At 42.9% G+C, this 15781-nt stretch overlaps 1 protein-coding gene across 1 annotated transcript in view; it reads right to left on the bottom strand.

Moving 5' to 3' along the window:
• ARHGAP20 (Rho GTPase activating protein 20) overlaps positions 1-14870 on the bottom strand; it is a 146294-nt gene extending 131424 nt beyond the window's left edge. The window contains exon 1 of the mRNA XM_060017181.1: positions 14561-14870. Within this exon, the coding sequence (XP_059873164.1) occupies positions 14561-14665 (105 nt within the window). The 5' untranslated portion in view covers positions 14666-14870. The remainder of the gene's footprint in view (positions 1-14560) is intronic.
• Between the last annotated feature and the right edge of the window lie 911 nt (positions 14871-15781).

Below are 15781 nucleotides of genomic sequence, written 5' to 3'. Positions count from 1 at the left end.
CATTTCTGTATCTAGAAAATGAGAAAATTTGGACTACATAGTCTCTTAGGTCCCTTCTACTTCTGATATTCTCATGTTAGGTGTCTACCAAAGATTCACCCTGGATATGCTAGAAAATAAACATTATATACAAAATGAATTTAGAATTTGTAGGATTCATTTCTCTTGTAAGTAATAAAAAGTCTTAAGAGTTGTCAATATAATGGGAGCCTAGGTATTAATTCATTCAAAATACATATCTCTTTCTTTTGCTCAAAAGTATAGCAAAACAAAGAACCAATGGTGACTTCAAAAAACTTCACATATCTATCAAAGAATCTGTTTTCAGGCAATAAAGACTTGGATTTTCTTTTTGTTTATAACAACTGTGTGAAATACAATACATGGAAATAGAAGGAGACTATCGATTCCTTTCTAAATGTACAATACTACAAACTTGTCAGGACAGACTGAGGCTATACTTATATTGTACCAGCACCAACAAATTTCCCAGTTGTTCAGTGACAGGGAAAACTATGATCGTTTGCCTCACAGGAAACAGAAAATAGGTTTAAAACAGTGTAGGTTTCTTTGTTAGCTTAAAAATTGTAATCCACAGTGGTTTTTCAGAATGCCCAAGTGCTTGATGTCTATATTGAGATTAACTCATAAACATTGGATGCCATTCTGAAACTGAGTAATTTTTAAAAGGTAATCTTCTAAATTGACAAACTAAACATTAGGGAAAAAATCAACTGCATTAATCTTTTAGAAATGATTTTCTTGATTTTGTACCATTTGCCAAGGTTTAAGCACTAGAGAGCAATTAGATCTTTGGTTTTCTAAGCTGTCTCCTCTGCAGCTATATTCAGTATCAGAGGCAAAAAAACTATTCTGCCAAAGAGTAAATGAATGGAGATCATAAGTGAAGATGAGACCCAAATGCCTACACTTCATTTTTCTTTCATGTTTCAATAATAACACAAAACTGTAGCAACTTTACCTGCTAACGTGCAAGGTGCTTTCCACTTCAATTCTTTTTTTAATCAGTTGGATGAACTAAATGTTGAATTCTCTGTGTTCCTAACTTGCTTCACAGCTATGCCTCAGTTACAGCATTTCAGATTATATTATAATTATCTTTCTGCCCCTTTCTAGAGAGCAAGGACTACATCTTATTTCCAAACTTTCTCCCGTCCTTCAACAACTACTGAAATTCTACTCTGTAGCAGACCTATCTTTGCATTCCTAGAGCCTAGTACAATACCTGATACAAACTATATACTCAATAGATGAAGGTTTTAAGTGAATTTAAAAATCCACTCATTGTCCCCATCTACACTACTGCGCCCAAACACACACACAGAAACATAAACAAACTTTCTTAAAGGGGTTCTGCTGGAATGCTGTCACTAAGGAAATATAAGCATTTGCTATGGAACTGGATGGTAGAATCATCCTTGTACATTGCAAACTACATCTTTTGACATAGTGTTGACATTTACATTACCATTGAGTTTCATGGTAAACATTTGTCTGATGATTCTTTTAACTTGTTGGCAACTTAATTCCTTGCCAACAAATGGTGCTGGGAGTGGATATCCACATGCAAAAGAATGAAGTTGGACTTCTATCTCACACCATATACAAAAATTAACTCAAAATGGATCAACGATCTAAAAGAGCTGAAACTATAAAAATTTTAGAAGAAAATATAGGCATAAATATCTGTGACCGTGGATTAGGCAATGGTTTCTTAGATATGACCGAAAGCACAAACAACAACAAAAAAACACAGATAAATTGGACATCATCAAGGTTAAAACTTCTGTGCTTCAATGGACACTATTAAGGAAGTGAAAAGAAAACCTACAGAATGGGAGAACATTTTTGCAAATCATGTATCTGATAAGGGATTTGTATCCAGCATATTTAAATTTAAGGAACTGTTACAATTCAATAAAGACAAGTAAGCTAGTTTAAAAATGGGCAAAGGATATGAATAGACAGTTTTCCTAAGGAGATATATAAATGGCCAATAAGCACATGAAAAGGTGCTCAACATCATTAGCCATCAGGGAAATGCAAATCAAAACTCTGAAATACCACTTTATACTCATCAGGATAGGTACAATAAAAAAGACAAATAAATAACAAGTGTGAGAATGTGGATAAATTGAACTGTTATTCACTGCTAGTGGGAATATAAAATGGCGCTGTCACTTTGCAAAACAGTTTGTAAGTTCTGCAAATGGCTAAACATAGAGTTACCATATGATCCTGAAATTCCTCTTGGGTATATAACCAAGAGAAAGGAAAATATATGTCCACACAAAAACATGTACGTGAATGTTCACAGCAACATTATTCATAATAGTCAAAAAGTGGAAACAACCCCAATGTCCATCAACTGATGAATGCATAAACAAAATGTGGTACATCCATAAAATAGAATATTACTTGCCAATAAAAGAAAAGAAGCCATGAAATGTACAACAACATGGATGAATCTTGAAAACATCATGCTAATTAAAAGAAGTCAGTCCCAAAGGACCACATACTATATGACTCCACTTAAATGAAATATCCAGAATAAACAAATCTATAGGAACTTAGATTAGTGCTTGCCTGGGGGTTGGGGGATGAGGGAATTGGGATGTAATGGCTAACGGGTGCAGTGTTTCTTTTTGTGGTAATGAAAATGTTCTAAAATTGTGGAAATGAATGCACAATTCTAGGAATATACTAAAAACCACTGAATCCACTTTTAAGTGGATAAATAATATATAAATTATATCTCAACAAGGCTGTTAAAATGAAAAAAACAAAAATAACAGCAACAAAAATTAACTACCAAACTACTAAACTACTGGGCTCCAGCCCAGCAAACTGGTTCATAGCCAGAAGCTATAATTTTCCTTACTCATATAATAATCACCTGAAGTATATTTACATTAAAATGGAAATTACTTACTTGTTTTTTGTCCAACATGTTTTTGTACAAAATATCTGAGTGGCTCTCCATTTGAATTCCTCAGAGATCTGAGGAATATGCCCACCTGCTTATTGTGGTTTGCCACTATTTCTTCCCTATTCCTCCAGTGCCCTACTCAGTATTTCCACATAGTAAATTCTCAATAGCTGTGTGTTGAATCAATGAATTAATGCTACCAATACCTGAGGGTTTAAGGTGGTAATGCAAGTGTGCCTACGTAGGAAAATAAGATTGTAAGCAGGTTATCGAAGAAAAAAGTTTTGTTCTTTTATTTTCAACAACGCATACAACACTGTTTATATTAAAAACCTATATGTAGGACTTCTCTGGTGGTGCAGTGGTTAAGAATCCGCCTGCCAATGCAGGGGACACGGGTTCCAGCCCTGGTCTGGGAAGATCCCACATGCTGCGGAGCAACTAAGCCTGTGCGCCACAACTACTGAGCCTGTGCTCTAGAGCCCGCGTGCCACAACTACTGAAGCCCATGCACCTAGAGCCCGTGCTCTGCAACAAGAGAAGCCACCACAGTGAGAAGCCCGCAGACCACAACAAAGAGTAGCCCCCGCTCGCCACAACTAGAGAAAGCCCGCGTGCAGCAACGAAGACCCAACACAGCCAAAAATAAACTAGTTAATTAAAAAAATTTTTAAAAAAGAAACCTATATGTAGTCTCTCACTGGAATTTTAACTTCGTGTCAACCAGGAGATACAGAGCTATTTTTGGAACCTCTAGATCACTCTGAATCTGGTCATTCTCAGTTCTCATAGAGATTTAAAGGAAAAAAAGCCTAGCAAAAGAAAGGACCAGGATGAAAGAGTTAAGTCAGATGGACTACAATTTTTCATACTTTGCTTTGTTCCAGTCACTTTATGAAGAAAAAAATTCAAGCATTTCAGTTGAATTTAAGTCAAATGTACTAAAGTCACTTTCAAACATTTAAAATTAGCATAACGTTAAAATAAGGACTTTGAGGAAAGCTTTTAAGAACTCTAAACTTTCAAAGATAGAAAAAAATGTTTAATCAAATTTACAAATTACCTTACTCAAATTTGACTCTTAATCCTTTGTGGCTAATCTGTACAATTTAGTGAGCAATGAACTATTTCTTTCTTGTCTTCCGTACATGTCTGCTGCACTTATTTGCAGAGACATATCTCAAAGACATCGGCCCTGCAAGGGAACAAGGAAATTATTTTTACCCCTGCCCCTTGCTTCTATGTCCTATTACCACAAGGTTTTGACCACTGGATGAGCTGAAGCTTCCCACTATTGTCACTTTTGTCTGTGATGAGTATGATCTTCTATTTACTCATAATCATCCCAGCCAAAATCAGTTTGAGCATTTAATTAAAACAAATGTCATCCCAGCCCTGACTATCATAAAGGGATATAATTTCTTTCTGAAATTAAGAAAGAAATGTTTCTACTTTTGGCTATCTTTCCTCTTTCTGTGAGACAAGAACTTTGAAATAAAATAACAAACCTAAGAATCTATGTAATGTAGAAGAATCGGCACTGGGCTAGAAGACATTGGACCTAAATTCTGGATCCTGCTTCTATCACTTCTCAGAGTCTTCTCTGTAAAATGACATGACTGTTTGACCTACCACAAAGAATCAAAAAGATTATATATGTGGAAGTCCTTTGACAGGGAAAGCACCATGATAGTATAACATACAGAGTAATGCTTTGGAGTGCATAAGTACTGTATGTAATAAATATGAGAATAGTAGAACTCCCCTTCTACATTATTATTTGTTCCTCTGTCTCTACCCTACCCATGCAGACTTCTGGAGTACCACTATGTGCCTTCAAGTTGGCTGGACTTTCTTCTTTGGCAAAGCTACCAGTTTCAACCTCCTGTCATGATTCCCTTTAGTAACACCCTGGAGTAGGCAAGGTTGATCACCAATGGTCTATCCCTAATATTCCCTTACAGGGCAGGGCTTCACTAAATTTTTCACATCACAGTCCATACGAAGTGCTATTATTTCTACATCCATGGCACACTGTGACAAAGGGGTTCTCTGGTTCCCCAGTGCCCATCCACCTGCATGAAGGCTAAGAGGCTTGAATGTATCAGACATTGTTGGAAAACTGGGCAACCTCTCACTTCCTCCTGCAGAGGGGAAGAGTACAGTGATCAAATCCAAAAACCATAATGGTAAAAACCAGAGTGTATCAAATAACAATAAAAAACAGGCCAAGGGCTTCCCTGGTGGCGCAGTGGTTGAGAGTCCGCCTGCCGATGCAGGGGACATGGGTTCGTGCCCCGGTCCGGGAAGATCCTACGTGCCGTGGAGTGGCTGGGCCCGTGAGCCATGGCCGCTGAGCCTGGGCATCCGGAGCCTGTGCTCCGCAAAGGGAGAGGCCACAACAGTGAGAGGCCCGCGTACCGCAAAAAACAAAAAAGAAAACAAACAAAAAACAGGCCAAGATCCGATCAGATTCAGATATACTGTAACCTCATAATGCCTCCTGTGGAAGCTGAGGTTCCAGATGGTGAATGTAGGGGTAGAAGAGGAAATACAGACACTCTCCTAGGTATAAATTAGGATGAAGGTAAACAGGGAAAGCAAAAGGCCACAAAGCAGTTGGGTTTTCCAGATCTTTGAAATATAAGCTGATGTGGGCACACATACATTCCATTTTCAGAGTCCACACACAAGTGACAAGACATCCAGAAACAGGCCTTACCTTTCAGTTGTGTCATTTGACAGCTGTCTGTCAAAATTAGGTCAAGGCTGTTCAGCACAGCAGTGACATACTGATAGAGCTATTTCTGCTGTCAGTTGGATGTTTCTAATCTAAACTTGTCCTGGATAAAGAAAATCAGACTGAAACAAAATTATAAAATAAACTGGCTATGTTGCCTTCAAGCCCCATTACTGGTGGCTGACAAAAGGCAGTTTCCTCTGATCTCTTTCCAGTCTCCCACATTGTGGCTAAGTCTTCCATAAGCAAACAAAAGATAAACATCACCCCATCCTAGGCTGCTTCAAAAAACTGCTGCTGTGGCTACTAACGAATTGAGCATTCATCTTGAAGGCTTTCTGCACACATTAGAACCTTAGAGTCCCTGTGATCTAGAAAACTTGCTATACCAACAGAACAGGAAAGCAAACTTTCACCTCAATGAAAGTTTATTTTAAAGGTAGTCTGGGGACTTCCCTGGTGGCCAGTGGTAAGGAATCCACCTTACAGTGCAGGGGCCATGGGGTCCATCCCTGGTCAGGAAACAAAGATCCCACATGCCACAGGGCAACTAAGCCCATATGCCTCAACTAGAGCCCGCATGCCGCAAACTACAGAGCCCATGTGTTCTGGAGTCCGCATGTCACAACTAGAGAGAAGACCGCACGCTGCAACAAAAGATCCTGCATGTCTCAACGAAGATCCCGTGTGCCGCAACTAAGACCCGACGCAGCAAAAAGTAAATAAATAAATAAATAATAAATAAATCTTAAAAAATAATAATAAAGGTAGTCAGCAAGCTCAGGCTACTTACTATACCAAAATAACACAGACTGGATGATTTAAATGACACAAACTTATTTCTCATGGTTCTGGAGGCTAGGAAGTCCAAGGTCAAGGTGTCAGCAGATTTAGTTCTTGGTGATGGCCCTCTTCCTGCTTTGCAGACAGCTGCCTTTTTGTTGTACCCTCACATGGGGTACACAGAGAGCAAGCTTTCTGGTCTCTTATAAGGGCCGTCATCCCATCATGGGGATTCTGACTTCATGACCTCTTCTAAGCTAATTATTTCCCCTATCTCCAAATACAGTTGACCCTTGAAGGACACAGATCTGAACTGTGCAGGTCCACTTACATATGAAATTTTTTTCAATAAATACATACTATAGTACTAAACCATATGAGGTTGGTTGAACATGTGGATGCAGAACCATGGATAAAGAGTGCCCACTATAAAGTTCTAAGTGGATTTTTGACTGTGTGGAGGGTCAGCACCCCTAACTCCCACATTGTTCAAGGGTCAATTGTATTATCATACTGGGGGTTACAGTCTCAAAATCCGAGTTTCGGGAGGACACAAACATTCAGCCTGTAACAGAGGTTTTTGCCAAATACCCTGGAGACTGAGGGGTATGAGTCATGAAACTCCATCAAATCACAATAATAAAATGTACATATATGTCCTCAAAGCACTGTTTATATGAGTGTATGTATATATAAGTTTGTAAACACACACATATTATATACCTATTTATTTTTGTGACACTGTATAGTTTATAACATGTTTTAGCAGCAATTTAAATTGAAGTCCAGTGTATTTTCAGCTACTGATACCTTCTAAGAAGGCAAGTTTTATAATCACAGATGTTTGTTAAGTTGTATGTGGTCCTATAAGGCACAAGACATCTTTACTTTGAAAAGAAGAACCACCAAGTCCTGGATGGCAGGATAAGAACAGTGAAAGAATTCAGACACCCAAATTATTGAAGTTCAAGTTTTCACTTTCTGAAGATGCTATCAGCTGTCTCACTTCTCCCAGTCTACTGAATATGTTCCACCTCTTATCCTGCAGACCTTTCACCAAACCCTAAATCAGAAGAATGGTGAAGGGAAAGAGTTATAAATTGCTTCACAACAAACTTCATTTCAGAACCAAAAAGCAACTGCACCATTTAGATATCTGTGACTTGTGAATTTTCAGTCTATAAGTTACAACTCTCTGTTTAACTTTGAGGACTCAATATTCAAAATTAATAATTACTTTTTACACAAATGCGTAAAGAATGTGTAAAAATAAAGTATCTTTAACTTTCATTTCATAAAAAACAACATATTCTGTTCTAATATATGAATGTCAAAGTCATGAAAATTAATTTTTCTTTTTGCTATGTTAAAATGCACTGCTGTGTTCACATTTTAAGTGAAGATGACTATGGAAGCAAGTGTTTTCCTACACTCAAGATTCATGATATCAAAATGCTTACTGAATTGAGAGTTTCAGCTGGGTTTCCCACACACAATTTTCCACGGTGGAAACAACTGAGGCATAGGATTCTGTGCATCCACACATAACTTTGAAATGTATTTCTATAAGTTTGGAGAATATGCCAAGTTTTCCAACAGCATTAATGTGGAAAGCAGGCCTGGCTAAAGAGCTCCTGAAATATGAGTGCCTTATATAAAACATCTGAAAATGACAGATGACAGATACCAAGGGATAAAGATCACAAACTTCCAAAGAAATTATAGCAATGATTGTGTCACTGATTGTCACTATTAGTCAATATTTACTATGATGGTTAATTTTATGTGTCAGCTTGACTGTCCATGGCATGCTCAGATTACACATTATTTCTGGATGTGTCTGTGAAGGCATTTCCAGATGAAATCAGCATTGGAATTGGTGGACTCAGTAAAGTAGGTTGTCCTCCCCAATGCGGGTGGGCATCATTCAATCCCTTGAGGACCTTTACAGAACAAAAAGTGGAGGAAGGAGGAATTTGCCCCTTTTTCCTCCCTCACTGTCCAGCTGGAACATTTCATTTCTTCCTGTCCTCAGGAAAAGATGGTGGTGAATTACACCACCGACTTTTCCGCAGACGGCAATCATGGGACTCCTACTGGTCTGTTTTTCTGGAGAACCCTGACTAATACATTTACCTAACATTTACCTAATGGCAGCAGTGAACATAATATTCTGTGGTACACGGAGAATGTAGAGACTCTGCTCCCTAAAGAACGAAATTATCTCTCAGGAGAAAAACTTCTCAAATATGGCTTGTTCAACTGCTTATATAAAATTCACATCTACTCTCCCCTACATCTTATGTTATAAACAATAAAAAATGCATCTATAATCTAGTTGGAAAGAGAAATAGAGTTAGAAGATCTGGGTTCAAATTCCAGCTCTGTTGCTTACTACATGCAGCCTTGGCAGGGCTCAGTTCCTTCCTCTCTAAGAGTACATTAATAATGCCTACTCCATATATTATAATCAATGTGTATTATGTATAGTTAGGCATTTAGTTAAAGAAGTTTTTTGAAAAATTTCCTTTACTTTTCCGTATATTATAAACAGTAAACTCTTATCTTTTTCCTCCAGTTTCTACCTTACAATATTTGATATTTATGACATTCAAGGGTGACTGCTTTGATGGTTAGTGTTATGGGCCAAATACTTGTTCGCCCCCCCCCCCAAATTCATATGTCGAAGCCCTAACCTCCAATGTAATGGTATTAAGAGGTGGGGTCTATGGGAGGTGATTAGGCTTAGATGAGGTCATGAGAATGGGGCCCCTATGACAAGGTTAGTGCCTTTATGAGAAGAAACCAAAGATATCTAACTCCACCTCCATCTCTCTCACTACCTCTCCCTCCCCTTCTTCCCCCTCACCTTCCTCACTCTTTCTTCTCACTCTGTCTCCCATGTGAGGACACAGAAAGAACTGGAAGCCAAGAAGAGGGTTCTCAGCAGGAACTGAATTGGCTGGCACCCGGATCATGGGAATTCATAGCCTCTACAACTGCAGGAAATAAATGTCCTTTGTTTAAGCCACCAGGTTATGGTATTTTGTTACAGCAACCCGAGCTGAATAAGACAAATAGCATTCACTCATTTGCATGTAAATGTTCTTGTATTAAATCCAATGAAATAAAACTTTTTTTATTGCTTTACAGATATCACCTGGTAAAAATTACTAATGGCCTCTGCACTTTTTTCGAAAGTGTTTTTATATTCTTTCTTCTTTTGACCCATAAAAAACAACTTTGTGAGATATACAGAATATGGATTATTACCCCTATTTTACAAACAAAGAAATGAAGTACAGCCAGAAGTTCAGAGGTCACACCGGTGATAACAGGCTCTTTCTGATCTAATTCAGTTTTTGATAATTCCAGACTGCTCCCAGCCAAAACAATCTCATGGACCTGATTTTATGCCACTCATTTTGTGAATAACATCAGAAAAGTATTCGGTAGGATACTGGCTTAACCATGAGCATAATATTTTTCTCAGTATTAAAGAATAAAACCAAGTCTTACACACAAAGTTTGCTTCATTCAAACCCCAATTGCAAGACACACACATGGCTTAAAGTTGGCTCTCAGGGGTGTTGTACCATAAACTGCTATAAACAGATTTGGACCCAGAGAATGTAGAAAGAAAAGCCAGAATGAAGTGTATAATAGTAGCTGTTACATTTTTAAATGTTGGAGCTATTTTAAAATCCTTTTGCTTTGACTGATTTTCTGTGCTTGTAAGTCTCTCTTCCCTCCCCAAAACCTACCTTATTTAAAGACTTTTCAATTAGTATGTGAAACCAAAGGGTCAGGGGCTTGAAAATGACACAAATCATCCCTAACTGAAATTATTCTAATATGTGCTGCCATTTCATTTCACAAAAACTGTTCTGCCCAAACGTGGATATGCTCAAGGATATGTTATCCAGAAGAATTATCCAGAATTCTATCCATAATGCATTATCCAAAGAAACAAATTGTACACTGTAAATAAAGAGCAGTTCTCGGGCTTCCCTGGTGGCACAGTGGTTGAGAGTCCACTTGCCGATGCAGGGGACACGGGTTCGTGCCCCGGTCTGGGAAGATCCCACATGCTGCGGAGCCACTGGGCCCATGAGCCATGGCCGCTGAGCCGGAGCCTGTGCTCCGCAGCAGGAGAGGCCACAACAGTGAGAGGCCCGCGTACTGCAAAAAAACACAAAAAATCAAGCAAAAAAAAGAGCAGTTCTCTCACTGCAGAAAGTTCTAGTCAACAGTCATGCTCTAGAGGTCAGCAAACAACACCAGGGATTCACCTCCTGTTTTTCTAAATAAAGTTTTATTGGAACACAGCTGTGCCCATTCATTTACATATTGTCTATGGCTGCTTTAGTACTATAATTGCATAGTGGGTAGCTGCAACAGACACACCTTACAGTCTACAAACCTAAATTATTCACTAGCTGGCTCTCTAAGAAAAGGTTTGCTGATCTTGCTCTAAATCATAAACTCTGAACACAGGGGCATATCTGTCCCTGTTCACTGCCATATGTAACCCAGCTTATATTTAATGAGTATCTAACATGTAGCACTGTCCTTGGCACTGAGGCAGCTGCCTTGAACAATACAGATAATGTCCCTATTCTCATGGTTTTCACAATCTGGTGAGAAGTTCAGGTAACACAACAAGGAAGTAAATAATAATATGTAAGGCAAGGCTGAATGTTAAAATGAGAATAAAACAGAAGGTACAGAACATGACTGAGAGGCAACTTCCATTTAGGTAGTCAGGACAGGCCTCTGGGAGAACCTAAGATCAGAACAATTAGAAAGAATCAACACTGCAAAGATGTGTGGCAAAAAAAAGAAGACAAAAAGGGAATAGCAACACCAAAGCCTCAGAGCAGAATGAATGTGATGACTCAATGTGTGAAAAGGAAGGCCCATGTGGCTGGAGAATACACAAGCAAAGCAGAAAAGGCAGATGAGGGGAATGAAGTAGGGAGGGCTAAGTACAGGAGTCTGAATTTTATTCTAAATATGATGGAAAGCCACCACAAGATTTTAAGCAGTGAGGAACGCGATCAATTTAAATTTTTAAAGATCATTCTGGTGCTTCTAAATGGAGACTAGGTCAGGGAAAAGCAAAAAATGTGTTAGACAAGTTAGGGAACTTCTGCAAATGTTCAAGTGAGAGATGGTGGTGGTTTGGCTTCGACTACAATGGCAGCAGTAGAGATGAAAGTGGAGAAATTCAAGATATGTTTTGAAGTGATATTCGACTGGCCTTTCTGATGGTTGTTGTAGACTGAGGAAATAAATGCCAGTAGTTGAAAACAAATTCTAGATTTTTAGCTTGAACAACTGGGACATAGTAGTGTGAATTACAGACATGGTACGGAAGTACAAATAAGAGCCATCACTTATTGAGTGCTATTATATATTAATATTCACTCTCCTTCACATTTAATTTTCCTAACTATCTTGAGGACTTAGGTACTATTGTTATTTTTCATTTCACAAATAGGAAACTGTAAAAATTCTGGGGTGGGATAGGGAGGGTGGGAGGGAGACACAAGAGGGAGGAGATATGGAGATATATGTATATGTATACCTGATTCACTTTGTTATAAAGCAGAAACTAACACACCATTGTAAAGCAATTATGCTCCAATAAAGATGTTAAAAAAAAATTCTGACTGTTCAGTAAGAAACACATTTTACATCGCTGCCCAAAATGCACAAATATATAAATGAAACAGAGAAAAAAGTTACACAAAGCAATCTTTACCCTTACCACTGTGCCAATATTTTCTGTTCTATTTCATTTTTTAAAATGTTGATTGTAACTGGCAGTTTAAACAACACTGATCCAAATCTTAGTAATTAACAGTACAACCATATAGTAGACTTTTTAAGAAATAAGTCTCATGACTCACTAGGACTACCAAACACTAAAAAGGCAAGATGAAACATAAAAGATCAATCTGTTGAGTATTGGGGATACAAAAAGATTGTGGTCCATGAGAGTGTAATGGCAATGATTCTGTGAGCTACAATTTGGAAATATTCTTTTATTATTATTATTTTCTATTGCTATGGAGGTCTGAAATCAAACAGATATGCCTACTAACATTTAAAACAGGCAGAGATGCACTTTTCTGGAAAAAAAATATTAAAAGCAAAATAAAATAGTTCTTCAACCTCACTCTCACCCTAAAGGGAGTAAAAAGCTGTAGAAAGACCAGACTGGCAAAATTTTAAAAGGAAAAGACTAGATTGGTAATGTGACAAATCATTACGTTTTATAATGAAGGACAGCATCTTAAGGACAATGGCTTAAGATGCCCAGCAACCCTTCATTTGTTGGACAAGTACTTTGCGGTACTCGGGCCTCTCACTGTTGTGGCCTCTCCCATTGCAGAGCACAGGCTCCAGACGCGCAGGCTCAACGGCCATGGCTCACGGGCCCAGCCGCTCCGCGGCACGTGGGATCTTCCCGGACCGGGGCACGAACCCGTGTCCCCCGCATCGGCAGGCGGACTCTCAACCACTGCGCCACCAGGGAAGCCCAGGACAAGTACTTCTTGATTGATCAAGCTACTCTCATGCTTTCTCGCTTAATTACCGTTAGTAAAAAAGGATGAGATCTGTTCTGGAATACAAATACTTTATTTCCCCCAATTCCTCAAGTTTACAGGAATAAAAACTGTTTTAAAACCTATGTTAATTACTGAAAATTCATATAGCACTAACCTAGTAAATTCTCTCCCTCCCTCCCTGCATCTCTGAAGGGGAAAAGCGACAAGGACAAACCGCAGCCTCCATACATCAAAGGCTTGAACCAGCACTACAGCCGATACAACATCAAGTTCACTGACACTCCTAGATGGCTCCGCGACACGGTCAAGGTCCTTGGGAGCTCACACACACTTTTACTCTGCACCGATCTCACCACTCTTCCACTGACCTCTAGCCAACCCAGGATCCTGTTGGGAAGAGTCATGAAAGGCAGTAAGATCCGGACAATTAGGGGAGCCTGCATAGCCCCTTAAGGTTCCAATGATGCAAATGCAATGCCTCAAGATATTTCTTAAGGATGAGTTAGGTTATCCCTCTAATCCCAATTTTTCTCCACAGAAGCTGGAAGGGAACCACCAGGACACAGAGAAAAAAAGCCAAATATCAGGTTTTGGGGGAGGGGAGGAGCGAGGGCAGACACGGCTAAAAACACCCGAATCAATTCCTCCGAGAGCCAAGCAGCAGAGGCCGGCAGCTCGCGGCCACGTGCACTTGCTGAGGGAACCGTTCCAAAGAAACCTGACCCCATCGGAATCGGCACGCCGCTCGGCGGCCGTGTTTATCCGAAAGGAACGCTACAAGTTGTTGCCCGCATCCCTCCTCCCAGCTTTGTCAGGGGCCACGCGCGCCGCCCGCACGCCCACACCGACACCCAACCCCTCTCCAGCCCCGCCAAGCCCCGAGGGCCAGGGGACAAGCGTAGGGTGAAGGCCCCTAAGCCGCGGCCCACCCGCCCCACCCAGCCCAATTCCAAGCCGAACCGGCCCTCCGCGTCCCCGGGCGTCGACCGGGAGTCGTTCTGTGGGGCGCAGGCACCTCTTCCCGGCCACCCCCAGCAAAATATCGCGGAGGGGCCGCGTCCAGGTGAGGGGCTGAGCCCCGCAGGCGCCGCAGCCCGGCCGCCTACCTTCCTCAGCGCGGTAGCCGCACACGGGCGGACGCCGCTGCCCTGACGACCTCAGAGCTGACCCCGTCAAGGGACGGTGAGCTCCCGGGGTACCTCAGGGAACCCCGGGGCTGGGCACCCAGAGGGGCCGGGAAGGGCGATGCCCCAAACCCGGGCTGCGCGCCCCGCCTGAGGGAGGGGGGGCGGGTCCCGCGGCGGATGGAGACGGGGAGGGAGGCTGCCGGGTCCGCTCCGAGAGCGACTGAGACTCTAGACGCGAAAAACCCGGGGGTGACGGGGTAACTCGGGAGACGGGAAGGCGAGAATGGCCTCAGACGAATGACGCGGGCCTCGAGCGTTAAATCCCTGCGGCGTTCGGCCCGCGCGGCGGCGGCGGGCGCCGGGCCCCGCTCGGCGTCCTCACCTTCTTGGTTCCGGGGGCGCCCGCGATCCGAGACACTCCTGTCAGGGAAGAGGAGCGCGCCGGCTGCCCCCCTAGAGTCTCCTGCTGAGGGGACATCGCTTCCATGAAGAGGACTTTCAAGCAAATCCCAGCCCAGGAGGAGGCTACGCGGGCATGTCCGTGGGACGTTGGCCGGACGGGCGAGGACGCGCGAGGCCGAGGCGGGCGCCGAGCTCAAGCAGCGAGCCGGGCTCCGAGTGTGAGCCGCGCGCCTCCCGTCGGGGCCATGTACAGCCGCCCGCGCTCGGCACCGCAGCTGCAGGCGATTGCGGCGGCGACCGCCCGTCAGCGCCGCGGCCGCCCCGCCTCGGGCCCGCCCCTCGGCGCCAGGCGCCCCGCGCTGGGCCCTCCCCAGGCCGCCCTCCTCCGGCCGCGGCCCTCCCCGCGCCGGTCCGGCCTGAGGCGCGCCCTTCTAGATATATATTAGGGCACGGGCGCCCGGCCGACCTTCTCAGTCTGCGCCTCCGAGTGGGGCCAGCCCGAAGGAGCTCACCGGCCGGTGTCACGAACGCAGGCCTCTAGCGTGGATGCGCGCCTCTCCAGCTGCCCAGCCCACTCGCACGCGACCCCATCCCTTCCCGCGCCGCGCCCGTGGGGAAGGCGCCCTGTTAGCGCGTGGAGCGGCGCAGCTGTGGCGACCTCAGCCTGAACAGAGGAGTGGCAGCGATTCCTGCCTAGCTCTCGGCCGACCGCCGAGGGGTCCCCCGCCCCCGCCCCTTCCCCGCCCGGGAGGCCGGGGACGGAGTCGCACGTTGCAGAGGGCCGCGGCCGCGCACATGGGAAGCCCGCGGCGCCGCCTGACCTGTCGTGCGGTTCCGCACGTTAGCCTGCCCGCGGTGGCTCTGCAGCCGCCCGGCAGCAAGCCCTGCGCAATTTGCACCGGCGGTTTCTCTGCGAGCTGCAGAGACCCGGGCATTCCAGACGTGCAAGCGCAATTAAGGAAAATGCGGCAGGGAGAGGACTCTGAAATTTGGTTTAGCTATTGAGAAGGCTACAATATGTGGAAGTGTTTATCAGATATCTGCGCTGAGAGCATAACTTCCTGTCAGCCCAAATAGTGGCAAATTTTTTAAAGGCTAAAGAATAATCAGAGGGAGAGGATTTGGAGCCGACCTGGGCTGAGTTGAGTATTGCCTCACTTTGCAGGACTGGCTGACTGGGGCGGATGATTCGGTAGGTGGC

This window comes from Delphinus delphis, chromosome 8 (assembly GCF_949987515.2).
Source record: "Delphinus delphis chromosome 8, mDelDel1.2, whole genome shotgun sequence".
Lineage (NCBI taxonomy): Eukaryota > Metazoa > Chordata > Mammalia > Artiodactyla > Delphinidae > Delphinus > Delphinus delphis.
Note: the sequence above shows the minus strand (reverse complement) of the source record. Positions and strands in the feature narration are given on the sequence as shown.